The 25,761-nt window shown below is 47.6% G+C and overlaps 1 protein-coding gene across 1 annotated transcript in view; it reads left to right on the forward strand.

Annotated features, from left to right (window-relative positions):
• The first annotated feature begins 5,976 nt into the window (after positions 1-5,976).
• Positions 5,977-25,761, forward strand: part of LOC118096768 (multidrug and toxin extrusion protein 2) — a 31,080-nt gene continuing 11,295 nt past the window's right edge. Inside the window, exons 1-13 of the mRNA XM_035138918.2 lie at positions 5,977-6,174; positions 11,972-12,073; positions 12,651-12,719; positions 13,265-13,413; positions 14,068-14,110; positions 14,963-15,007; positions 15,560-15,657; positions 16,473-16,570; positions 17,065-17,178; positions 19,011-19,078; positions 20,849-20,957; positions 21,822-21,897; positions 24,286-24,355. Of these exons, the coding sequence (XP_034994809.2) occupies positions 5,977-6,174; positions 11,972-12,073; positions 12,651-12,719; positions 13,265-13,413; positions 14,068-14,110; positions 14,963-15,007; positions 15,560-15,657; positions 16,473-16,570; positions 17,065-17,178; positions 19,011-19,078; positions 20,849-20,957; positions 21,822-21,897; positions 24,286-24,355 (1,239 nt within the window). The remainder of the gene's footprint in view (positions 6,175-11,971; positions 12,074-12,650; positions 12,720-13,264; positions 13,414-14,067; positions 14,111-14,962; positions 15,008-15,559; positions 15,658-16,472; positions 16,571-17,064; positions 17,179-19,010; positions 19,079-20,848; positions 20,958-21,821; positions 21,898-24,285; positions 24,356-25,761) is intronic.

Below are 25,761 nucleotides of genomic sequence, written 5' to 3' on the forward strand. Positions count from 1 at the left end.
GGGAGCTGTCAAGCAGAGTTCGATTGCAGCTGCTTAGCTCTCGGGAACAAGGTTTGCAGGAGCCCAGAACAAAGATTAAAAAGCGAAGAGTAGGTGCAGCTGGAAATAATGGGCGCGACTAACTTGGTTCCATTTATTTCAGTGGGTCTACGCCCAAGGAAAACATGGTTGGATATAATCCACTGTGTGCATGTGTGTAGGCAGACTGTGTGTGTGTGTTTGTGTGTGTGAGAGAGACTCATACAGAGGGTCAGCAACAAAAATTTGCAGCTTCTGTTCAGTGGGCCAGCCAGCCAGCCAGCCAGCCAGCCATGCCCTCTCTTCGGATGCGCCATTCCATTTAGCCTCCCCACACAAAACTGGATTCTGTGACCACAGAGGATGCTCAGTTTCTTCGCCTGCCTGCTCTCCGGTTCTTCCCCTCTTAGGGTCCTCCAACACCCCTGACACCCATTTGTCTCCTACTCCTGGGTACCTTGTGGTACCCAGCACCCTTCTACGTAGGTGACCAGGCCCAGATCGAAGCAACTGGACTGGGCCCTGGACTGGGAGACCTTGGGAGGTCCAAACTTAGCAGGATCTGATCAGGAGAAACAAAACCACGTTCTCTTCTTTACTTTTACCAAGCAATTTGTCCCAGGTCGTAAAATCTGCCTGTTTTTAAAATTGTTTTTTTTTTTTTGCAAGAGGCCAAGGCCTCCCTAGATTAGGAGGCCCTGGGCTGCGGCCTGCTCAGCCTGCATGCAAATCCGGCACTGGATGTGACTCCGTTTTAGCTACGTAAGGAGGGGGAAATAGCTCACTTTTTCAATACGTAAAGATGGGGAAGGAGTGGCCCTTGGGATCTTGCTGGACTCCAACTCCCATCAGCCCCAGCCAGGAAGATCAAAGCTCAGATGTGATGGGAGTTGGAGTCCAGAAGCCATTGGAGGAGTCAAAATAGCCAGCGGTCCACAAAGAAGAGCTGGACTGCTTGGGAATGATTTGTGACAGGAACAGAGGAAATGGACTTGGATTGCTCCATCTGGCTCAGTATTGTCTACACTGACTGGCAGCAGCTCACCAGTATTTCCAGGCAGGGAGCCTTTCCCAGCTCTGCTTGGAAAAGCAGGGGATTGAACCTGGGACCTTCTCATGCGCACTCCCCCCGGTTCCAACTTTCCTCTTAGAAGTAAAATCAAGGTGCCAGTCCTCATGGTATCAGCATCGTCAAAAGTAGGGAGTCCATGGCTTGGCTTTGGAAAATCAGAAGGTCTGCAGTACTTAGTTAATTGGGGTTTTAGATAGTTGTCTGTGTAAATGCCAGCAAGGGCCAATCCGTATCAATGTGCTCTTTCACCTGGGTGTGTTAATGAATGGCCAAGTTCACTGGATTAAGGGAGGGCAAAGGCCGCATTTGGACACCTGCCTCCCCGTTCGGTGAACAATCTGAAGTCTTGCAAGGGAATCCAGATTCCAAGGCCTGTAGGAATTGCCATTCCAAAGCCTTGAGGTGGTTTGCATTCCCTCCTCATAAATCGGCTTCAAGCGCCCCCGCTCAGTTAATTATTTTTAAAAATCTCTGCGCTGGCTGGCCATCCATGGACATCTCAAAGACCGGCTCCTTTTTGTCATTTATAAAATGTGCATCCTCCGTCTCATGTCTCCTGTGACTGGCGATTCAATTGGTTGCTCTCCTGATGGGTTGGACTACAACTCCCATCAGGGCCAGGGACGAGGATGGGATTTGTAGTTCAAACCATCCGGAGGGCACCAGGATTTAGTTGGAGGTCGCCAACAGGACGCCTTCTGGGTGTTGTTGTACTACAACTCCCATCCCTGCCTGACCATTGGCCCTGCTGGCTGGGGCTGAAGGGAGTTTGTAGTTCAGATGTTGGCTCCTTTGGGGCTGTTTTCTTGCAACTAATCTGGGTGCTTTATTTAGTTACTGCGTTTACATCCCATCTTTTACCTCCAAGGAGCTCAAGGTGATGTTTGTGGTGAGGTGTCCCCCCCCTTCATTTAATCCTCACAACAACCCTGTGAGGTAGGTTAGGCTGAGAGGCAGTAGCCCAGGCTTCTTAATGGCCAAGTTGGGATTCGAACCCTGGTTTCCCAGGCTCTAGTCCAATGCTCTAACTCAGGCACCCCCAAACTTCGGCCCTCCAGATGTTTTGGACTACAATTCCGATCTTCCCCGACCACTGATCCTGTTAGCTAGGGATCATGGAGTTGTAGGCCAAAACATCTGGAGGGCCGCAATTTGGGGATGCCTGCTCTAACTCGTAGGTAGGCAAACCTATTAGTAGAGGAGGGAGAAAGGTTGTTTTCTGCTGCTCCAGAGAAGCGGACACGGAGCAATGAATTCAAACTACAAGAAAGAAGATTCCACCTAAACATTAGGAAGAACTTCCTGACAGTAAGAGCTGTTCGGCAGTGGAATTTGCTACCAAGGAGTGTGGTGGAGTCTCCTTCTTTGGAGGTCTTTAAGCAGGGGCTTGACAGCCATATGTCAAGAATGCTTTGATGGTGTTTCCTGCTCGGCAGGGGGTTGGACTGGATGGCCCTTGTGGTCTCTTCCAACTCTATGATTCTATGAAACTAAGGCCCGGTGGCCGGATCCGGCCCAATCGCCTTCTAAATCCAGCCCGCAGATCATCTGGGAATCAGTGTGTTTTTACATGAGTAGAATGTGTGCTTTTATTTAAAATGCATCTCTGGGTTATTTGTGGGGCGTAGGAATTCGTTCATTCCCCACCCACCCCAAATACTGTAGTCCGCCCATCGCCCCCCCCAAAAAAGATCTGAGGGAGAGTGGACTGGCCCTCTGCTGAAAAAGTTTGCTGACCCCTGCTCTAACTGCTTCTAACTGCTATACTATACTGGATCTCAGTGGGTGCTGGACTAGATGGGCCTTTGGTCTGATCCAGCAAGGGCTCTCCATCAATCCTTACAACCCTCTACCATGTCCTGCCTCATCAGGCTGTTGTACAAAAAAAAGGTGTGTGTTCTATGGACCTATTTCCAGCAGGCTGCCTCAGTGGAAGAAATGGGAAGCAGGACCTGTTCCATGAACTCCGTCAAAAAATTCAACTCCATTAGAAGCCTCTGGCAACCCTGAACTGTCTGGCCTGGACATTATGAGAACTACAATTTAAGAATTGATGCCTGGGTTTGCTTTTTTTCCCTCTGCCCTCCCTGCCCCTTTTCCTTGTGTGCCATTTTTTGTTGTTGTTGATGCTTATAAGCCTGTGGGGACAGTCTTTGCTTTTACTGTATTGATTTCAAGGCACTCTGGGAGCCTTCTTGGCTGAAGGACCAAGCCACAAATCCTCTAAATAAATAAACGATCAGTTAATCTTAAACAAGAATTGAGGAAATAACGTCTCAAAATTGATATTTTGGCTCTAAAGGTTCCAAATACCTGTCTCTGTGGACAGAAGTTAGCAGCAAAGCAAAGAGCGAGGAGCTGTCTCAGCAGGGGAAAGAGGAGGAAGAATCTGCGTTCTTTAATTGGCTGCAGAATAATGAGGGCAAATATTTGCAAGAGATTTGCAACTGGCAAACTGATAAAAGAAAAGAAAAATCCCCCAGTCGTACAACCCTGACCTTTTGAGGGCAGGTTTTCGCAGACATATTGCATCTGTCTTACGTTGTCTTGCGTTGTTTGACGGGGAAAGGTCTTAGAGAGGACCGAGAGAGGCAACTATTAACGTTTGTCTGCTTTAAGAGAGAGAGAGAGTGTATATATATTGCCAATGTATTAGGGTGCAATATAGCATATCAAGAGCTGCTTTTAAATGAGTAGATAGAGTCAAGCCTATTGAAATCGACAGAGCTCAAAATGACTCAAGAAGAAATTAAACTAGGTCGAACAGTCAGGGATTGAACTGGGTACGGGTTTTAATGGATGAGTGTGCCACTTATTGAACCTGGATTTTATTCCCGATATCTGATTCCCAGCCTTTTAGTAATGTTTCCATAGGAAGTTTGTCTGATTCTTACCCAGATGTGATGTGATCCAATGAAATAGACTAGAGAGGGTTGGCTCCAGACTAACTCTGAGACTCTGATGGTGCTTACTAGGGATTCAGCCTCGTGCAACTGAGCGGAATGTCCTTTGGAGTAAACCCAGTATGACTTACTTCTGAAATCAAAACCGGAATCACTTTTGTAGCACTGCTTTATAATCTGTTCAGCTTTCGCGGTTTTGTATTGCATCACTTTGCATGTTGAGGGTATATAAGCTGCTGCGTGTGGGCTATGCTCATAGCAGTAATAAGAAAAATATAAAGAATGAAGTCAATATGACATAATGGTGAAAATATTGACCTTAGGCAGGGTTCAAACCCCCCACTCCCAATGCACTCTCACTAAGTGATCCTGGGCCAGTCATACATTTAAACACTCACCTTTCTCTGAGCTTAACCTACCTCACAGGGTTGTTGTGAAGATTTAAAAAAAATAGCGGTGGGGTAACTGATGCTGCCTCAAGCTCCTTGGAGGAAAGGTCAGGGAATATGAATATGAATAATAAATTTAATAATCATTTCTATTAATACATTTAATAATGATTATTTAATATTGCATTTTGATTGTTGTGACCTGCCCTTGGGCTTTATGGTGAAGAGCAGTAAATTAATATGGATAATAATAAAAATAAAACCAATTATAATAAACTTCATTCATTGCTTTGATAATCATTTTTAAATATCGCATTTTAATTGTTGTCACCTGCCCTGGGGCTTTAGGGTGAAGGGCAGGTAATTAATACGAATAATATAGTAAAAAAATTTTAATCAGAATTTTCTATTTACTAATTGAAACTCCAGCGGGTGCAGAATGCCGCGGCGAGGCTCCTTACGGGGTCCCGGCTGCGGGATCATATTCATCCAGTGCTTTACCAACTGCACTGGCTCCCGGTGGAGTACAGGATCAGGTTCAAGGTGCTGGTTTTGACCTTTAAAGCCTTATGCGGCTTAGGACCCTCGTACCTACGGGACCGCCTCTCCCGGTATGACCCACAGAGGACATTACGGTCCACAAATAATAACATATTGGAGATCCCGAGTCACAAGGTGGCTAGGCTGGCCTCGACCAGGACCAGGGCCTTCTCAGTACTGGCCCCGACCTGGTGGAACGCTCTGTCCCAGGAGACTAGGGCCCTGCGGGATTTGTCATCTTTTCGTAGGGCCTGCAAGACAGAGCTGTTTCGTTTGGCCTTCGGACTGACACAGTCTGACCCCACGGTTACCCTCCCCTAAGGTTTTATTTATAATGGTTTTATCTTATTCGTAGATTTTTAATTTTAAAATTGAATTTTAACATTGTATTATTCTGTTGTTTTAACTGAAATGTTTCTTTTATATTTGTGTTGATATTATTTGTTGTTAGCCGCCCTGAGCCCGGTCTTGACTGGGAAGGGCGGGGTATAAATAAAAATTATTATTATTATTATTATTATTATTATTATTATTAATTGCTGTTTAATATTTTGTTTGAATTGTTGTGACCTGCCCTGGGACCTTAGGATGAAGGTCTGGGCAAGTAATACTAATAATATAGTAAATCAATTTTAATCAGAATTTTCTATTTACTAATGGATATTTAATATATATTTTTTTAATGGTTGTGACCTGCCCTGGGTGAAGGGCTGGGCAAGTAATTAATTAATTAACAAAAACAACAACAAAAATGTGAAATGAATCATAAAAAGACGGATAGAGCCCCCCACCCCACCCGCACATCCGACTTGGGGGTCAGGGGGGCGACCGGGGTCTTCCCCCTCCCGTGGCGCGCGCGTCACCGCCGGCTCCGCCCAATCGGGAAGGGGATTCCCCCCGCCGCGCGCCCGCCCCCCTCGCCCGCCTGCGCTGCACGTGGCCGCCGGCGGGGAGCGATGCTTCGGCTGGGCTGGACGGCGCGGCCGTTGGCGCTGCCGGTCGGAGTTGCTGCTGCTGCTGCTGCTGGTCCCTCGCCCCGCCGGGGAGGAGGACGATGCGGAGGCTGGAGGAGAACCGAGGCGCGGAGGAGGACGAGCCCGAGGAGATCCAGCCGCTGCCTTCGGGCCCCACCGGCCGGCCGCCGCCGCCCTCGCCCTCCTGCTGCGGGCGCTGCGGCCGGAGCCTCCGCCGCCTCGTCCCCGTCGGCGCCTGGCGAGAGGCCCGCGAGCTGGTCCAGATCGGCGGCCCCGTGGTGAGGAAGGAGGGCAGGCGGGGAGGGGAACCCAGAGGAGAAGGGGACCGCGATCTCTTTCGCGGGGAAAGGGCAGCGGTGGCGCAGTGGTTAGAGCGCCCTTGGCCCGCCTCCCAGGGTTGTTGTGCGGGCGGAATGGGCAGAGGGAGAGAAGCACCAGGATAAATGAAGAGAGGCGGAGAGACTGAGAAAGGAAAGGGAGATCAGAGAGAGATCTGGGGAGAATTACAAGATAGGAAGAATAAAATGGGAGGGAAGGAGAGAGAAATGGGAGGAATAAAAATGTGGAGAGTTGAAATGGCTTTTAATCTAATGTTTCGTTTACCGCCAATTCTATTTTAAAAAAATAATTGTTTAAACAAACAAACAAACAAAGATGTTTATTTGGCTTTACGCCCATCATAAATCACAACGCAACAAAACAAATCAAATAAAACAGCGGACTCTTACAAGCCACAAATAATATAACACAATTCACAGCTCACAAGGACAAATATTAACAATTCAAAAAGAAAAGTTTAAGATTATGATTAAAAATTTAGGCACTACGCTAAAATAAATATCTGATGTCATTATAGAAAATTCTTATAACTATCAATAATCAGTTAACATTCCATTCCGTCTCTTGTACGAGAGGGCGGCTGTTTTTCACTGATAAATCTCACTGTTCCGTTGTTTTTGCAAATTGCTCTGAGTTTCTCCCTCTCACAATCAAGCAGTGTGTAATTTTTATTTGAAAGACTAAACGAAATAATTATGGGGTTGTCCCCGACCAAGCTTAACCCAGAAGTATCGCTGCCCCATCAGAATGGATGAGTTAGCCGTGCCCCTTCATTTCCATGGGTCTACTCTGAGTGAATAGAGCTAGCACTGGATGCAACCTGCAGGAGATGAAATGGGAGGCGTGGGATGAAGGATGAGAAAATGGGAGGGAGAAGGGCAGAGAAAAAGAAAAGAATGAAATGAGAGGTGAATAGAGGAAAGGCAGGAGGAAGGGAAGAGGAAAGAAGAGGAGGGGAAGGAGGAAGTTGAGAGACAGAACTACACTACGTCCTCTGAAAATAGAACAAGGTTCCAGTCCTCATGATTCTGAACGAAGGGCTGATTTCAGTTGAACTGCCTTAAAATGAGTCAGTTCATTGGCCCATTTAACCCAGTGTTGTCTGCACTGACTGGCAGCAGCTCTCCAGCGTTTCAGGCTAGGAGACATTCCCTACCAGGAGATGCCACTGGGGGTTGAACCCGGGACCTTCTGCATGCAAAGCAGGTGCTCTACCCTGAACTGCAGACATCCTCATTCACAGCTGTGGTCTCAAGAGACCCGCCCTATCTTGTCCTTGCCCAAAGGTGGACTCACCCCTAGTTGATAAGGGAAGGAGGTGTGTGTGTGTGGGGGGGGTCAAAGTCTGAGCTTATTGGGACCCAGAGACCCCACCCTGAGCCCCTTTTACCACCCGCTAAAAACTAAAGTACACATTTCATTTTCCAGCTCAGCCTTGTGACCTCTTGCACGAAACCTGGCTGTTTTTTAAAATCTTTATTTTTGCATGGAAATTGGCTCATGATGGAATCGAAAGTGCTTTTGTTTTTCTTTTAGAGATTTTCTAGCTTGCCTTTCAGGGCAGGCCCTTGCCAAGACCTCTCGCGCCAGAACAATACAATATAGACAAGACCCACCCCGATAAAACCATGAGGCAAAGCTGAAAACATTGTTTTATTCTGCATTCTAGATACTGCACCGGATTGAAGGGGGAGGGTTAGACTAGAGTAGTGGCAGTGGGACATCAGGCCTGAGGTCTGGATGTGGCCCTCTGGCTCTCTCTTTCTGGCCCTTGATGTTCTCCTCGGGTCACGCCCCATACTTCCTGCCTTTCTTGAGTTCTTTAACTTTTTGGAATGTGTCCTTGAACTGTAAAATAAAAATAAAAAATCCGCTTGTTTGCTTGGATGGCGAGATGTTCGTGAAAATCTCTGGCTTCTGCACGGCTGAAATGTACATCCTATAGTACAAAAGCAATGCCCCTATCTTCACAGTGTTTTTAAAGCTGTATCAGACCACTTTCATAGAATCATAGAGTTGGAAGGGACCCCCGAGGGTCATCTAGTCCAACCCCCTGCAATGCAGGAATCTCAACTGTCAAACTGCTCTTACTGTCGGAAAGTTCTTCCTGGTGTTTAGTCACAATCTCCTTTCTTGTCACTTGAAGCCATGGGTTCGGGTCCTACCCCCCCCCCCAGAGCAGGAGAAAACAAGCTTGCTCCATCATCCATGTGATAGGCCTTAAGATATTGGAAGATGGCTATCGTATCTCCTCTCAGTCTCCTCTTTTCCAGGCTAAACATATCCAACTCCTTCAACCACTCCTCATAGGGCTTGGTTTCCAGACCCTTGATCATCTTGGTCACACTCCTTGGTTGCACATGTTCCAGCTAGTCAACATCCTTCTTAAATTGTGGTCCCCAGAATTGGACACAGTATTCCAGGTGTGGTCTGACCAAGGCAGAATAGAGAGGGACTATTCCTTCCCTTGATCCGCACACTAGACTTCTTCTGTTGATGCAGGCAAGAATAGCATTCGCTTTTTTTTGCTGCTGCATCACACTGTTGGCTCATGTTAAGCTTTTAAACAGTCACGACTTCCCCCAAAGGACCCTGGGAACTGTAGTTTGTTAAGAGGGCTGGGAATTATTAGGAGTTTGCCCAGTTTCCCTCACGACAATTAATCCTTCCCAAGGAACTACTTCCTGAAATTTATATGCTGCTAGATTGGGGGGGGGGGAAACCCCACCTCAAAACAGCTAAACTGCTAATGTTATCAATAAAAAAGAACTAACAACAATAATTTAAAACATTTTTAAAAAATACGTTTGGTGGGCCACACAATGATGTCTCACTTTTTCTTTTCTTATCTTTTCTTCTAAAATAAAAACACTGGAACTCCCATATTTTATTATTCTGCTCTTAATCTAATATTGGCGTTGGCTGTTCTGAAGCTTGATTTCCGCTCCCCTTGGCTCTTGCAACTTTTACAAGGGGGACCTAGAACTGAGTTATCCACCAAGGGGCTGAGGTTTTGCAGAGAGCTGCTTGTTGGCCTGACTCTTCAGATCCTGGAAGGCTTGTGTGCTTCTCTCCGTGCCCACCCCCCTACCCCCACCCCGCTTGCAAAGGACCCTAAAGCTGACGCTTGCTCAGATCCTGGGATGCCTGCTTATTTTAGTTATCTTGCAAAGTGCTCTGGGCTGTAGATTCGGATTTGTTTGTTTGCTTGTGGTCCAGCACGGCGAATATATCCGCAAGAAATTAACTCGGCTAAAAAGATGTACGACAAACGCAAACTTAAAATCTTGAATTTGCTCGGCAGATCACAACATTTCTCTTTAAAAAAGGAAGGAAGGAAGGAAGAACCTGGGGAATTGCGCATGCTGAACTTTGAAGTGCTTGTGTGTGTGATCTTATGTTTCGATCAGCTGTTCTGTCCCTCTAGAGCAGAGGGAGAGGGATCCATTCATTCATTCCTTCAATCCCAAATTGCCTTTTGTTCATTGACCATTCTGCAAGCATCTGACTTTGAGTCGGAAGTTCTTTGCTTCCAGATAATGGCACCTCTTGAAACTTTCATGCCCTGAGGTTGAGGGGTTTTGTGTGTGTGTGTGGCTGTCTGTCTGAGCACATGCTTTGCATAAAAGGTCCCAAGTTTAATCCTGGGGGGGGGGGGAGGGAACAGGACACATGTGCACTGCAATAAAATGTTGCGGCGTGAACTGCTGCTCTTCCAGATTCTAGCCCCTCCCCCCCATGAGAACTTAGGAAGCTGCCTTGTGATGAGTTGACCCTTTGGTCCATCCAGCACAGTACTGTCCACACTGACCGGCAGGGTTTTATAGAGTCTTTCCCCAGTCCTACCTGATGATGCCGGGGATTTGAACCCAGGACTGAGTTCAAACAGATGCTCTATCACTGAGCTCCACTCCCTTTTCCCCTTCTCCCAACAGTTTATCAGCATTCCAGGATCACCAAGCACATTCAGTCTTCACTGAGATGTTTCTGGGTCACTTACCCCCCCCCACTAAAATTGGGGGGGGAGTATTTTGCAACTCCGCACAATGCCTGAACTTTGGAAATAGCAGGGACATTTATCCTTCGGATATAGGAGCCAAGGACCTGACTTTTTAATATTGTTTTTCTTGTCCTCTGCTGGGTCTCTCTATTGACATGTTCCGGATTGGGCCATTCAGCTAACAGTATATTGCCTCTTCTCTTCTTCCCCCACCCTCCAAAAAAATCCACATATTTGTGTCAGGGCACGTCCAGAATTAGAGGACTGCTGTCATAAACCTCTCCTCGCCATCGCACGGGCAGGAAACAAAATGCTTATTTTCTCCTTCCCCTCCCAGATCCTTGTCAGGGTGAACGATTGGTGCCCTGGGGTAGTGCTGAGCTTCGCGTAAGCTGTGCTTGTTGGGACCTGTTCAGCTTCTCTTGGCGCCGTTCCCCAAGTACAAGAAAACACCGCTTTGGATCGGGCCCCAGGTCCTGGAACCAAAAGCCAGTTCAAACTCCGCAGGGCCAAGACACACGGGAGAGGTCCTGCGAGCCGCGAGGGGGGAATGGAAATGTTTTGAACCATTTTTTGAGCAACGTTGCAGGCTCCCTGCAGGTAGAAAGCTAGCTCCTGCATGACAAAATACCCAGGGGTGTTCCCTGTACCGAGACCTTGCGTTTGGGAATAAGGAGACAGCCTGCTCTCATGGTGATGTCGAGCAGATGCCCCAATAGGACGCCCTCGAGCAGGATGCGGGTGCGAGAGGCTGTGGCTTGTACATATTCGGAAGCACAGAGAGACTTAGAATCATAGAATCATAGAGTTGGAAGAGACCACAAGGGCCATCCAGTCCAACCCCCTGCCAAGCAGGAAACACCATCAAAGCATTCTTGACATATGCCTGTCAAGCCTCTGCTTGTTGTTGTTGTTTAGTCGTGTCCGACTCTTCGTGACCCCATGGACCATAGCACGCCAGGCACTCCTGTCTTGCACTGCCTCCCGCAGTTTGGTCAAACTCATGTTCGTAGCTTCGAGAACACTGTCCAAAGCCTCTGCTTAAAGACCTCCAAAGAAGGAGACTCCACCACACTCCTTGGTAGCAAATTCCACTGCCGAACAGCTCTTACTGTCAGGAAGTTCTTCCTAATGTTTAGGTGGAATCTTCTTTCTTGTAGTTTGAATCCATTGCTCCGTGTCCGCTTCTCTGGAGCAGCAGAAAACAACCTTTCTCCCTCCTCTATATGACATCCTTTTATATATTTGAACATGGCTATCATATCACCCCTTAACCTTCTCTTCTCCAGGCTAAACATACCCAGCGCCCTAAGCCATTCCTCATAAGGCATCGTTTCCAGGCCTTTGACCATTTTGGTTGCCCTCTTCTGGACACATTCCAGCTTGTCCGTATCCTTCTTGAACTGCGGTGCCCAGAACTGGACACAGTACTCCAGGTGAGGTCTGACCAGAGCAGAATACAGTGGTACTATTACTTCCCTTGATCTAGACGCTGTATGCAGAAAGAGAAGAAGGGAAGGGACTGGTATTTTAAGGTTGTTTAAATGAATATTTTAAATGCTCGAACATAAAATTTAATAAAAATTACAAAAAGAAGAAGAATTTTGCGCCCCGGGCCACTGCCCCATGCTACACCACTGCCGCCACCGCCTCCTGCAGGAGTGAGTTCCACAGTTTAATTGTGTGCTTGGGATCGCGGCGATAGGAGGTCCTCACCCCTTACCCTTCCTCCTTAGTTCGTGGCGCAGCTTCTGGGCTTCCTGATCAGCGTGGTGAGCTCCATCTTCTGCGGCCACCTGGGCAAAGTCGAGCTGGATGCCGTCACCCTCGCTGTATCGGTACGTAGGGACCTGCCCCACCTGTGGAGGGTGGAGGAAGTGCAAGAGCTGCCTTGCACCCAGCCAGACCCCTGGGCTGCCCCGCTCCCTGAGAGCTGGCGATCGGAGCTGGGGCAAGTGCTCCACCCTCGAGATGCAGCCCTCTCGCTAAAAGCAGAGCCAAGACCCCAGTCCTCATGGTTCTGGTTTCACGAGGAACGTAGGAAGCTGCTGGTGCCGCGTCGGGCCAAGGGTGTGCCTGCCTCAGCGCTGCCTGCACTGACTGGCAGCAGCGGCTCAGTCCCACCTAGAAATGCCGAACGTGGAACTCTTATCTTTCCCTTAAGAGTCAAGTGGCAGCTCCCCGTGGTTCTGAATAATGGGGGCTGGTTTCGTTAGGAACCCAGGAAGCTGCCCTATATACTGAGCTGGGGCAATGGGCTATCTAGTGTTGTCTGCACTGACTGGCAGCAGCACTTCAGAATTTCGAGTAGGGGACGTTCCCAACTGTAGATGCCGCTGGGGGACTCTCTGCATGCCAAGCAGTTGTTCTTCCACTGACCTTGACACCCTTTCTCTCATTACTCCTGCCTCCCAGGTCATCAATGTGATTGGCATTTCCGTGGGCACTGGATTGGCATCTGTGTGTGACACTCTCATGTCCCAGGTATGTCCGGACACTGCATAGGGAGCTCCTCAGTACCACTCCTGACTTCTTATACCCACCTCTCCCAGTATTCCCTGCTCTGACTGGCAGCAGCTCCCCAGGCTCTTTTCCCCATCACCTGGCTAGCTGATCCTTTTAAAAATCCCGGAGATGCCAGGGATTATACAGGGAAGTTTTAAATGTTGGGTGTATGTCTTCCTGTGTTTTTATATTTTGTTGGAAGCCGCCCAGAGGGGCTGGGACAACCTAGTCAGATGGGTGGGGAACAAATAATAAAATTATTATCATTGAACCTGGGGGGTTTCTGCTTGCAAAGCAAGGACTCTAACCACTATGCCACATGGCACGCCCGGAGAGGGGTGCAATATGTCCCCGAGGAGGCCGCCTCGCCTCTTACCAGGGATGCCAGGAGGGTTTCATCCTAATCCCCAAGTTTCTCCCCTTCCCCTGAGTGAATAACAGCCAAAATTGGGCAAAGCTTTGCAGCGGTACAAGGAGCAGCAGCCGATTTAATTCTTGCTTTCCTGCTATTTTTTTTAAATCAGACATACGGGAGCAAGAATGTGAAGCGTGTGGGGACCATCCTGCAACGAGGGATCCTCATCCTGCTCCTCTTCTGCTTCCCCTGCTGGGCCTTCTTCATCAACACAGAGCAGATCCTGCTTCTCTGCAGGCAGGACCCAGAAGTCTCCAGGTTAGGGCATCAGCAAGGCAGATGGTTCCGCTCCCCGCAAGCATGCAAATGCACACACCCCTTTACAGCAAATATCTCAGGATGGGGTTGGGAGCTGTGATCCATCCCTCACAGTGTTTCCTCAAACTAGCCCTCTTCCTGTCTCCTGACACTGTTTTCCAAATCGGTTCCAAGCTCCGCGTCCTTCACGTTTTCGAGCCTTTACGCAGAGTGGCGAGCAATGCCAGAGAACTCCCCTGCCGAGGCTCCTTTGCTCTGGTTATCTCCCGCTTGGACTACTGCAACACACTCTGCGTGGGGCTACCTTTGAAGGTGACTCGGAAACTGCAGTTAATCCAGAATGCGGCAGCTAGACTGGTGACTGGGAGCGGCTGCCAAGACCGCATAACACTGGTCTTGAAAGACCTACATTTGGCTTCCAGTATGTTTCCGAGCACAATTCAAAGTGTTGGTGCTGACCTTTAAAGCCCTAAATGGCCTCGGTCCAGTATACCTGAAGGAACGTCTCCACCTCCGTCATTCTGCCCGGACACTGAGGTCCAGTGCCGAGGGCCTTCTGGCGGTTCCCTCCGATGCAGCCAATCAACCCGTTAACTTCCTATCCACTGCGCCTGGGAAGAAGAATAAAATTTCTGTTGTTGTCTTTCATTGCAGGTTAACTCAGGTTTACGTGATGATATTTATTCCAGCACTCCCAGTAAGTGTTGTTGTTTTTTAAAATACCTCCCCTTCTTTCCTCTCTGCTCTCCGCACCCCAGATGCCTTGTTCCCGTTTACACTTGCAATTAAAGCAATTGCAATTTCAGAAGCGCCTTAAATTCGCTTCGGGGAACTGATCTGTGTCTCAGAGGTGGGGCTCGGGTGTTAGTCCTTCATTTGGAAACAGATTCGCACCCCGGCCTTTTCCCATATAGTTCTGGGCAGCTTCCAAATGCCAAGTCAAAATGCCAAGGCAGGGTTTTGAGGTTTGCGGGTCATGGCTACTTCAATGGGCACTAGCCACAGCTGCTGGCAATTGCGAGGGGGGAAGAGTTCAAATGCTGCTTACGGGCTCCCATTGGGGCATAGGGTTGCCAGACTCAATAGAGGACAGGACTTCTGTGCCTTTAATTGCCCTGCTCTCTTTTGAGTCTGGAAACCTTAAAGAGAAACCAGCAGACCCTTTGTTTAATTTCCAAGCAAAGGGTCTGCTGGTTTCTCTTTAAGGTTTCCAGACTCAAAAGAGAGCAGGGCAATTAAAGGCACAGAAGTCCTGTCCTCTATTGAGTCTGGCAACCCTATTGGGGCACCTGTTTAGCCTCCGAGAGAACAGGAGGCAGGAGGGGAGAGAGGTCCCCTTGGGGGTCTTCTGATGATCTCACGACTCGCTAATCCGCCGACATGCTCTGTGGCATCCCAGTCCAAACCGGGAATTAACTGGGAATGCTGGGAATCACCTGGGGCAAGGGCAAAGGACTCTCCGGGGCGGGCCCAGTTGCTCAAGGGAAGCTGCCGCCGAAAGAAATCTTAACCCAACACGGTTCTGTGGTTTATTTCCTCCCGCCTCCAGGCAGCTTTCATCTACCAGCTACAAACCCGCTACTTGCAAAGCCAGGTATGGAGCCATTCACCTGCTTAGGGGGAGGTTGGGGGTCACTGCTGCTGGGTCAAGGGGGTTGTGCAAATATTTCCTTTGGCATTTTTTGGAGCGGGGTGGGGCAGGGTAGGGCTGGGGGAGGCCAGGCGCCAGCATAGCTGTCAAGTTTTCCCTTTTCTCGCGAGGAAGCCTATTCAGCATAATGGAATTTCCCTTAAAAAAAGGGATAACTTGGCAGCTATGGGCGCCAGCCGGCTCACAGGCCCTTTTCCAGCTTCTCGTTAGATTTATATTCTCAGCAGCCTAACACAGTCGAGCACATTTTGAACCGTTAAAGACTGCTGGGGGGGGGGTCAGAAAGAGATGCTGGAGAGACTTTCCAAATCTTTATCAACCTTTCCCCAAAGGGATCCATGCCTGAGGGCAATTCCTCTGGGGTTTGGTGGTTGAGGGAGGTGGGGAGATGCAAACAGGGAAGCCTTACATGGGTGCAGGAGGGGGCTGGCTGGGTGGGGAGGTGTGCTTAATTTTCTCTGTTTCTCTCCCACCCACCACCCACCCCGATCCCAGGCTATTCTCCTGCCCCAGGTGATCACGGGCGTCGTGGCCAATATCCTGAACGTGATCATGAACACCGCCTTCCTTTACTCCTTTGGGCTGGGAGTGGTGTAAGTTCTGGGTTCAGGGTAAGGTCTTGTTGCTAACACAGAAATTCCTGGACAGCTTCGGATCTGGTTTTCCAAAAGGCCAACCTCTCCCTGCGTAAACCTGTAAGATCACTGGGGAACGTTTTGCTCGTGGTGACCCCGCGCCCTCCAGGATATCACGGGGCTGCGACCCCCAGAACGGGAATTTCACACCGTTGCCTCTGCAACAGGGGAAGCAACAGGCTGTTGACACCCTCCTCCTTTGATATCCAGTCTGTGTGTCGTTTTGGTGTGGACAGGGTTGGACTAGATGCCCTTTGGGGTGCCTCCCCATGCTACAATTCTATGACACGCTGTCTTATTTCAATGCTAGGCAACCCAGGGGCAGTGGGAGTGTTTTATCTGCTGCGTTACGGCCCGGGCACACATATCTGTGTGCATTTAAGGTCCCCATCCCTAATTTGCGGGTTGCCATCTGATTGAATTTCACTTTGATTCTTATTTGATTTTAGGATGTATTTTAATTGATTGCTCGATTTTGTGGTAATATTGGTTTTGGCTGGGGAGGGCGGGGTATAAATAAATTTTATTATTATTATTATTATTATTATTATTATTATTATTATTATTTCTCCGCAATTTTTTTTTTAAAAAATGAAAGCTACGTTTCTAGTTCTCATGATTAAAAAGAAATCCACCGCCAGCCCCGCCACGACTCATAAAACTACATGGCAACGTGTTAATAGGACCACTAGCCTAAAGCAAAACTGAACCTGACATTCCTTCCATTATTCCTTCCTCTCACCTTGCTCCAATTTTTCCTCGCTGTTTCACAGGGGCTCTGCCTGGGCCAACACGCTTTCTCAGAATTTGCAGGCCATCCTTCTCTTCCTGTATGTGTGGTGGAAGAAGATACACAAGGAGACCTGGGGAGGTATTATTATTATTATTATTATTATTATTATTAATTGGTTTTTATTAAAAAAATTATACCACCATTCCTCCAAGGAGCTCAAGGGGGCGTGTGGCATTCTGCCTTCCCCCTGTTTTATTTCCTCTCAACAACCCTGCGAGGTAGGCTAGGCTAAGACACAGCGGCCAGCCCAAGGAACACCCAATGGAGTTTGAACTGTGGCCTCCGACGTCCCTAGTCCAGCACTATAACTATGACACACACCCTTGGACTCTCTGCGAGGTGTTAACCTGGGGATTATTTTTTTATTCTTGGCTTCGAGAAGGCGGGCGTGGAAGGGAGGGGAGAGCGAAACCCCCCTGGCACCCCCATGCCCTTTGCAGTTTGCGGGCGACTGCGGGTGGAAAAAACTTTTTAGGGAGCCCCTTTGCAGTGATAGGTCAGGGTGGGTCATGTGACGCATGCCCAATCCAAGCTTCTGGAATTTGGAAGCCTCTTTCTGCCGGTTCTTGCAGGCTGGACGCTCGACTGCTTGCAGGAGTGGGGCTCTTTCATCCGCCTGGCCCTCCCCAGCATGCTGATGATCTGCATCGAGTGGTGGACCTTTGAAATCGGCAGCTTCCTGGCGGGTGAGGCTTCCGAGAAGGCTGCGTCTCTGTCTGCTTCCCTGTCCTGCATCTGCATTCCCTTTGCTTCGTACCGTTCCAAGCCGTCCCGCCAACAAACCGCAGTACCCCCTATCAAAAACCTCACTCTTGTGGTTTATCACTACAACAGCTACTCACTTTGGGTTTTAGTAAAGCAAGCGGTCTAATTTGTCATGGCCTAAATGATATCGAGCGTCAGAACAACTTGGCCGCAATAAGGAAATTTTGCCCATGGTGTGGCTATTTTCCACCTTCCCATTTCGACTCTCTGGCACCCTATCTGCCATAACCTAGCAATTCTAAAATATAGACACGCTTTGACTCTCGCAAGATTGAATGTATTGCCCTCGGCTGGACTTGAGGGACGATTCCAACAGATTCCACATGAAAAACACTTATGCCCCTGTGGAGATGGCAGTACCGAATCGGTGGCGCATGCCCTTCTGGCTTGCACTCCTTATAGAGACTTGAGGAATGAGATTATCACCCCTCTTTTATTGTCCATTCCGGGTCGCCCAACCACTGCGACCTTTCTCTTGGCAGATCAAGATGAGCAGGTGACAGCAAAGGTGACAAGGTTTTTAGCTGGGGCAATCAGAATAAGATCCACTATTTGACTACTGATTCGAAACCCATAAATGTATTTTATAGAATTAGCTTTTTATTTCTATGCTTTGTATATCGTATTGTTGTTTTACTGCTATGGCCGATGGCTGACGCAAATAAAGATTCATTCGTTCATTCATTCTTGCTGGTGCAGAGAGTGAGATGTGTCCAATTGGACCAGGCCAGCACCTCCTACCCATTCACACGTCTGCCATTAAGTCTAAAGACCAGCATCTTCTGCCTCCTCCTTTTCGGCCTCTGATGAGTCACCTGCTCATGGGCATACCCAGCGAGGGGCAGGGGGGGCAGTTGCTCCCCCCCTAGAAGCAAAAATAAATAAATTACCGCATTTTACGGACCATAACCCGCACTTTTTCCCTCCGACAACTGAAGGGGAAAAGTCACCGGGTTATGGAAATAATAATAATAATAATAATAATAATAATAATAATAATAATAATAATAATAATATATTATTTATACCCCGCCCATCTGGCCGGGTTCCCCCAGCCACTCTGGGCGCCTTCCAACAAAATTCTAAAATGCAGAAATCTAATATTCAGAAATTCTAATATTCAGAAATCTAAAATTGGGCTGTTTTCACCCCCTCCGCGGCTGTAGCGACAGGAATGTGGGAGGGGGGAGGAGAAGCCTGAGCTGGAGGGGGGGCGGCGGACGGGAGCTCCTTCCTTCCTTCCTTCCTTCCTTCCTTCCTTCCTTCCTTCCTTCCTTCCTTCCTTCCTTCCTTCCTTCCCCCTCTTTCTTTCTTCCTTTTTCTCCCTCCCTCCCCCCCTTCTCTCTCTCTCTCACCCCTTCCTTCCTTCCTTCCTTCCTTCCTTCCTTCCTTCCTTCCTTCCTTCCTTCCTTCCTTCCTTCCTTCCTTCCTTCCCCCCTCTTTCTTTCTTCCTTTTTCTCCCTCCCTCCCCCCTTCTCTCTCTCTCTCACCCCTTCCTTCCTTCCTTCCTTCCTTCCTTCCTTCCTTCCTTCCTTCCTTCCTTCCTTCCTTCCTTCCTTCCTTCTCTTTTTCTTTCCCTTCCTTCCTTCCTTCCTTCCTTCCTTCCTTCCTTCCTTCCTTCCTTCCTTCCTTCCTTCCCTCCCTCTCTCTTGCCCCCCCCCCCAGTTTTGATCCTGGGTACGCCCCTGCACCTGCTTTCAGGTCGCCTTCATAATTCCTCTGTGTCTCCTTTTCTTCCTCTGTCCTCCCCAAGGCATGATCAGCGTGGTCGAACTGGGTGCTCAGTCCATCATCTACGAACTGGCTACAGTCGCATATCTGGTGAGGTCTTGAATTTCCTTGTCCTGATTGAGCGCCATTTTCGGCTAGAACTCGCCGTGCCGTTATCTCTTCACTTGAGTCTCTCGTTTTTATAAAAATTGCCGCTGTTGTTCCAGTGAAACCCTTTTATTTTGAATTCTCATTGCAGGTATTTGTTATACCTTAGCGGTTTACACAACTTGGGCTTTTATACTTTGCGACACTATTTTGCAGTCTTTTTGGGGGGGGGCATGATTCACCCCAATCAGAGATCTGCGCCGATTCATTACCAGGCCAAATTCAAGTGGTGGTGGTTGTTAATTAAATTTGTATACCGCCTGATACCCGTAGATCTCAGGGTGGTTCACAAAATGAAATTACAATATAAAAAGCACAAAATACATAATAAAAATTAAAACAAATACTATTGGTATATAAAACCCTTAACAGCTTGGGACCAGTTTACTTGTGGGGACGCTTAATAATAATAATAATAATAATAATAATAATAATTTATTATTTATACCCCACCCATCTGGCCGGGCCACCCCAGCCACTCTGGGTGGCTTCCAACAGAAATATTAAAACACAATATATTTACTCAATATATGCCCTTTGATCTGTAGAACGGGCACAACTACACTCATTTCACACTTTTAAGAGATCGTTCTTTTAGTGTGGCATCACCTATCCTTTGGAACTCCCTGCCTATTGACACCAGACAGGTTCTTTCACCATACACATTTTGGTGCCTCCTCTAAACATCATTTTAGGCAAGCCTGTCCAGTCCTGTAGAATATTGACATGTGTTTTAATCTGGTTGTTTTTTTAAAAAAGTTTTTTAAAAAAATATTTTTAAAGGTTTTAAATAGTTGTTTTTAACTGGGTGTGTGTGTGTGTGTGTTTCAGTTGCTGAAAATTTCATTGCTTCAATATTTTTGTAAACCGCCTTGCGGTGGTGTATGTGTGGTTTTGTGTTCCGTTTCACAATTAAGCAGAATATAAATTTTTACGAAACAAAGTAAACAAATGTGCTTACTGAATAAGCACCAGCGCATTGAATGCAGCGGGACACACTTTTGAGTAAGCATCCCTAGAATTGCACTGTTGGGACCATCTTCTCTCCTCCCTCCTCCCCGAAAAAACACACAACTTCAAAAAAGAAACTCTCCAAATACTTTTTTTTTTAGCCTTAAAGGCTAAAGACCACATAACACCACCGAGACCACATAACACCGGTCTTGAAAGACCTGCATTGGCTCCCAGTACGTTTCCGAGCACAATTCAAAGTGTTGGTGCTGACCTTTAAAGCCCTAAACGGCCTCGGTCCAGTATACCTGAAGGAGCGTCTCCACCCCCATCGTTCTGCCCGGACACTGAGGTCCAGCTCCAAGGAGGGCCTTCTGGTGGTTCCCTTGTTGCGAGAAGCCATGTTGCAGGGAACCAGGCAGAGGGCCTTCTCGGTGGTGGCTCCCGCCCTGTGGAACGCCCTCCCATCAGATGTCAAAGAGAAAAACAGCTACCAGATTTTTAGAAGACATCTGAGGGCAGCCCTGTTTAGGGAGGCTTTTAATGTTTAATCGATTATTATATTTCATTTTCCTGTTGGAAGCCGCCCAGAGTGGCTGGGGAAACCCAGCCACATGGGCGGGGTATAAATAAATTATTATTATTATTATTATTATTATTATTATTATTATTATTAAGGGGCTATTGCTTTCACTCCTCACTCCCTTTGACTGCAGAGTATTTTGCTCCCTTGCTTACTCCCCTCTCCTGTCCCCCCACCAGTTACCTCAAGGCATGAGCGTTGCCTCCAGCGTCCGAGTGGGGAATGCCCTGGGGGCCGGTGACATCCAGCAAGCCAAACTGTCCTGCATCACAGGGCTCCTCTGCACGGGTGTGTATGTCTCTTTAAGGCTGCCGCAGTCACTCTGGTAGTGGGCGGAGCTCTCTTTTCCAAGACGGGTTGATCCTTAAAGGGTCAGAGTCCCCTAAGCTCAGGGGCAGAGAACCCTCTTTTTTTTTTTTCCTGTCTGAAAGCTGCATACAGGTGAAACTCGGAAAATTAGAATATCGTCGAAAAGTGCATTTATTTCAGTAATGCAACTTATTATTTTTTATTTTAATTTTAATTTTTACAAATGCTTTCTTTTGGAAATTCCACAGTAATAAAACAAATAGTTACAATACTACAAAAATAAACATCACTATTACATTTCATTAATTACATTCCATTTATAATTGACCCGCCTAACGACAAATAATTACAGTTACAACAAATAAAGGCTTGACATATCTTGCTTTGTATGTCATGCATCTGTCTCATATATTGGTTTCACCTTTTAAGTTGCATTACTGAAATAAATGCACTTTTCGACGATATTCTAATTTTCCGAGTTTCACCTGTATTCTCACAAGCGACCTTCTGGGGGCCGTGTGATAGTGATGGGAAGGGCCAGAGGCAAAGAGAGAGAGAGAGAGAATGAAACAACAGGTGGAAAGGGTTTTTAAACACCCATTCCTATCTGACATCCTGCAGAACCATCTTGGGAAAGGGGGCGGGGCTTGGGGGAGGCGGGGCCTGGAGAGTGTCCCAAGGGCCGGACAGAGAATCACGGAGGGCCGCATTCAGACCTGAGGTTCCCTCACCCCAGCATGAGAGATGTGCTACCTCTGAGGCAAGGTTCCCCCCCCCCCATTGCCAGAGGGGCTCTTTAAATACTGTCACATTTAACAACGCTTCTGGTCTCCTCTCTCCCAGGTGTGTTTGCTATGGTGTTTGCTGGCCTCCTGGCAGCCGTGAAGGATGTGGTAGCTTACGTCTTTACCAGCGACAGGTAGGTCATTCAAACTCGGAGCAGGAAATTCTTTAGGCATTGATCTGGGCAAATCGGCGGACTGCTCAGCGGTCCACGAGAGAACTTTAAAAATTCCAAACTTAAAAATGGAAAGCGTGATGCTGGTGGTCAACAAAAGAGGTTTAAAGACTCTCTCAAAAGAATGCAGTATAAACACCGACAACTGAGAAACACTGGCCTGCGAGCGCTCCAGCCTTTATCAAAGATGTCATGGGCTTTGAAGACACTCCAACTCAGGACACAAGGGAGAAACGTGCTAAGAGGAAGGCACGCCTGGCAAATCCACACCGGGATCAACTCCTGCCTGGTAACCCATGTCCCCACTGTGGAAGGATGTGTGGATCCAGATTTGGCCTCCACAGTCACTTACGGGTCAATTCTGTGTCCAGGGCAGCTGTCTATCAGCTCCATCTGGTACGCAGGCTGAGACCCTACCTGCCTGCAGACTGTCTCGCCAGAGTGGTGCATGCTCTGGTTATCTCCCGCTTGGACTACTGCAATGCGCTCTACGTGGGGCTACCTTTGAAGGTGACTCGGAAACTACAACTAATCCAGAATACGGCAGCTAGACTGGTGACTGGGAGCAGCCGCCGAGACCACATAACACCGGTCTTGAAAGATCTACATTGGCTCCCAGTACATTTCCGAGCACAATTCAAAGTGTTGGTGCTGACCTTTAAAGCCCTGAACGGCCTTGGTCCAGTATACCTGACGAAGCGTCTCCACCTCCATCGTTCTGCCCGGACACTGAGGTCCAGTGCCGAGGGACTTCTGACGGTTCCCTCGTTGTGAGAAGCCAAGTTGCAGGGAACTAGGTAGAGGGTCTTCTCGGTAGTGGCACCCGCCCTGTGGAACGCCCTCCCAACAGATGTCAAAGAGGAAAACAACTACCAGACTTTTAGAAGACGTCTGAAGGCAGCCCTGTTCAGGGAGGCTTTTAATGCTTAATAGATTACTGTGTTTTATTTTTCTTTTGGAAGCCGCCCAGAGTGGCTGGGGAGGCCCAGCCAGATGGGTGGGGTATAAATAAAAAATTATTATTATTATTATAATTATATTATACGGACCCATTGTTAAAACCGTGTTTATAGAAGACAATCTTACTCGGCTACAAGTGGTCACGAAAGAAGAAGAAGATGACAAGCGACCACAGATGATAAAACGGCTTCTCTGATACCAGAATGCCCACCACTGGAGAGAGGCCTTCCTGGTGTGCCTCTGCATGATTTCCTCCTTCCTGCCTTCGTGTTTCTGCTGAGGGCGGGTAATCTTTGCTCTCCCCTGTCTCTGACCAGCTCCTGCATCCTCTCCTGGCACAGAGATGCAGCCGAGAGTGAGTGCTAGGGTTGGGTGATAACCTGATTTTCTAATAATAATAATAATAATAATAATAATAATAATTTATTGAGTTTATATACCCGGAGGTCTCAGGGCGGTTCACAGAAAAGATCACAACACATAGAATCAGAATAAAAACAACAACCCAATAGCACCCCCCAAGAAAAGAGCCACATTTTAAAAGGGAATATAGGATGTCAACCAAGATCAAAGGCCTAGTTAAAAAGGAACGTCTTTGCCTGGCGCCCAAAGGTGTGTAATGTGAGCTTCCCTGGGGAGAGCATTCCAAAGATTTGGGAGCCACTGCAGAGAAGGCCCTGTTCTTGTGTTGCCACCTTCTGCACCTCTCGAGGAGGAGGCACACGAAGGAGGGCCTTGGAAGATGATCTCAGGGTCCGAGTAGGTACAACATTGTGATATATCAGCAGCCCAATATACATCGCCCAGCCCCAAACTGCTCTGGCTCCTGCTGAGGGGCGGGCTCTCCTCTTGGGGAGGTCGATGGCTCCAGGAGGCAAGAAGCAGCAGTCGACCCACTTGGGCAAAGGCTTTTTGCCATAGCATAAAAATACAAGTTTAAACACAAAATGCATTAAAAGAACAAAACAGCAACCAATAACACATATAATTATAGTGGAGAAAATTGCACAAAATTTGAGGTTGTGACAGGGACTAGAACCTCCAAACACATTTTTATATGATTTGGCATTCTTTTATTACCTATACAACAGAGACATCTTTTTCAAAGCAACACTTTTGTAAGCCTGGCAAATGCGAAACAAATACTTGATGATCTGATAACATTGATATTCTTTACTGGGACTTGGTTATTTTAACCCGTGTTAAACTGGACTCATCCTGCGTGCCTATTTTCTAGCTTTGTTTTTCATCTCTTATTTTTTGTCTGTTATAATTGCTATCTCTGTTTTATATACATTATAAAATGAAATGCTTTTTTAAAAAACCTCTATAAAAAACCCCCACCTTCTTACCTAGCCCATTCTCAGTCTTGTCTTTCCTCCCTGACAGAGAGATCATTGCCCTGGTTGCCAAAGTGATGATGATTTTCGCCCCTTTCCATCTGCTGGATGCAATAGCGGTGAGTTCCATACAGTATGAATTGGTACCCAGGGTTCTGTGTGGCTGCAAACTCTGTAGTTCCACTAGGGGGCAGCACAAGCACAGAATGTGGTGCCAAGGACAGGAAGAGCTTCTATGTTCTTCCTTTTCCTTTTCTCACATTTCATAGAATCATAGAATCATAGAGTTGGAAGAGACCACAAGGGCCATCCAGTCCAACCCCCTGCCAAGCAGGAAACACCATCAAAGCATTCTTGACATATGGCTGTCAAGCCTCTGCTTAAAGACCTCCAAAGAAGGAGACTCCACCACACTCCTTGGTAGCAAATTCCACTGCCGAACAGCTCTTACTGTCAGGAAGTTCTTCCTAATGTTTAGGTGGAATCTTCTTTCTTGAAGTTTGAATCCATTGCTCCGTGTCCGCTTCTCTGGAGTAGCAGAAAACAACCTTTCTCCCTCCTCTATAGGACATCCTTTTATATATTTGAACATGGCTATCATATCACCCCTTAACCTTCTCTTCTCCAGGCTAAACATACCCAGCTCCCTAAGCCGTTCCTCATAAGGCATCGTTTCCAGGCCTTTGACCATTTTGGTTGCCCTCTTCTGGACACATTCCAGCTTGTCAGTATCCTTCTTGAACTGTGGTGCCCAGAACTGGACACAGTACTCCAGGTGAGGTCTGACCAGAGCAGAATACAGTGGTACTATTACTTCCCTAGATCTAGATGCTATACTCCTATTGATGCAGCCCAGAATTGCATTGGCTTTTTTAGCTGCTGCATCACACTGCTGACTCGTGTCAAGTCTGTGGTCTACCAAGACTCCTAGATACTTTTCACATGTACTGCTCTCAAGCCAGGTGTCACCCATCCTGTATTTGTGCTTTTCATTTTTTTTGCCCAAGTGTAGTACCTTACATTTCTCCTTGTTAAAATTCATCTTGTTTGCTTTGGCCCAGTTGTCTAATCTGTTAAGGTAATTTTGAAGTGTGATCCTGTCCTCTGGGGTATTAGCCACCGCTCCCAATTTGGTGTCATCTGCAAACTTGCTCAGGATGCCCTCAAGCCCATCATCCAAGTCATTGATAAAGATGTTGAACAAGACTGGGCCCAAGACAGAACCCTGTGGCACCCCACTAGTCACTACTCTCCAGGATGAGAAGGAGCCATTGATGAGCACCCTTTGGGTTCGGTCAGTCAGCCAGTTACAAATCCACTGAATGGTAGCATTGTCTAGCCCGCATTTTACCAGCTTCTTTACAAGAATATCATGGGGCACCTTGTCAAAGGCCTTGCTGAAATCAAGATATGCTACATCCACAGCGTTCCCTTCATCTAACAGGCTTGTAATTTTGTCAAAAAATGAGATCGGATTAGTCTGACATGACTTATTTTTCAGAAACCCATGCTGACTTTTAGTGAT

The sequence above is a fragment of the Zootoca vivipara genome, chromosome 15 (genome assembly GCF_963506605.1).
Source record: "Zootoca vivipara chromosome 15, rZooViv1.1, whole genome shotgun sequence".
Lineage (NCBI taxonomy): Eukaryota > Metazoa > Chordata > Lepidosauria > Squamata > Lacertidae > Zootoca > Zootoca vivipara.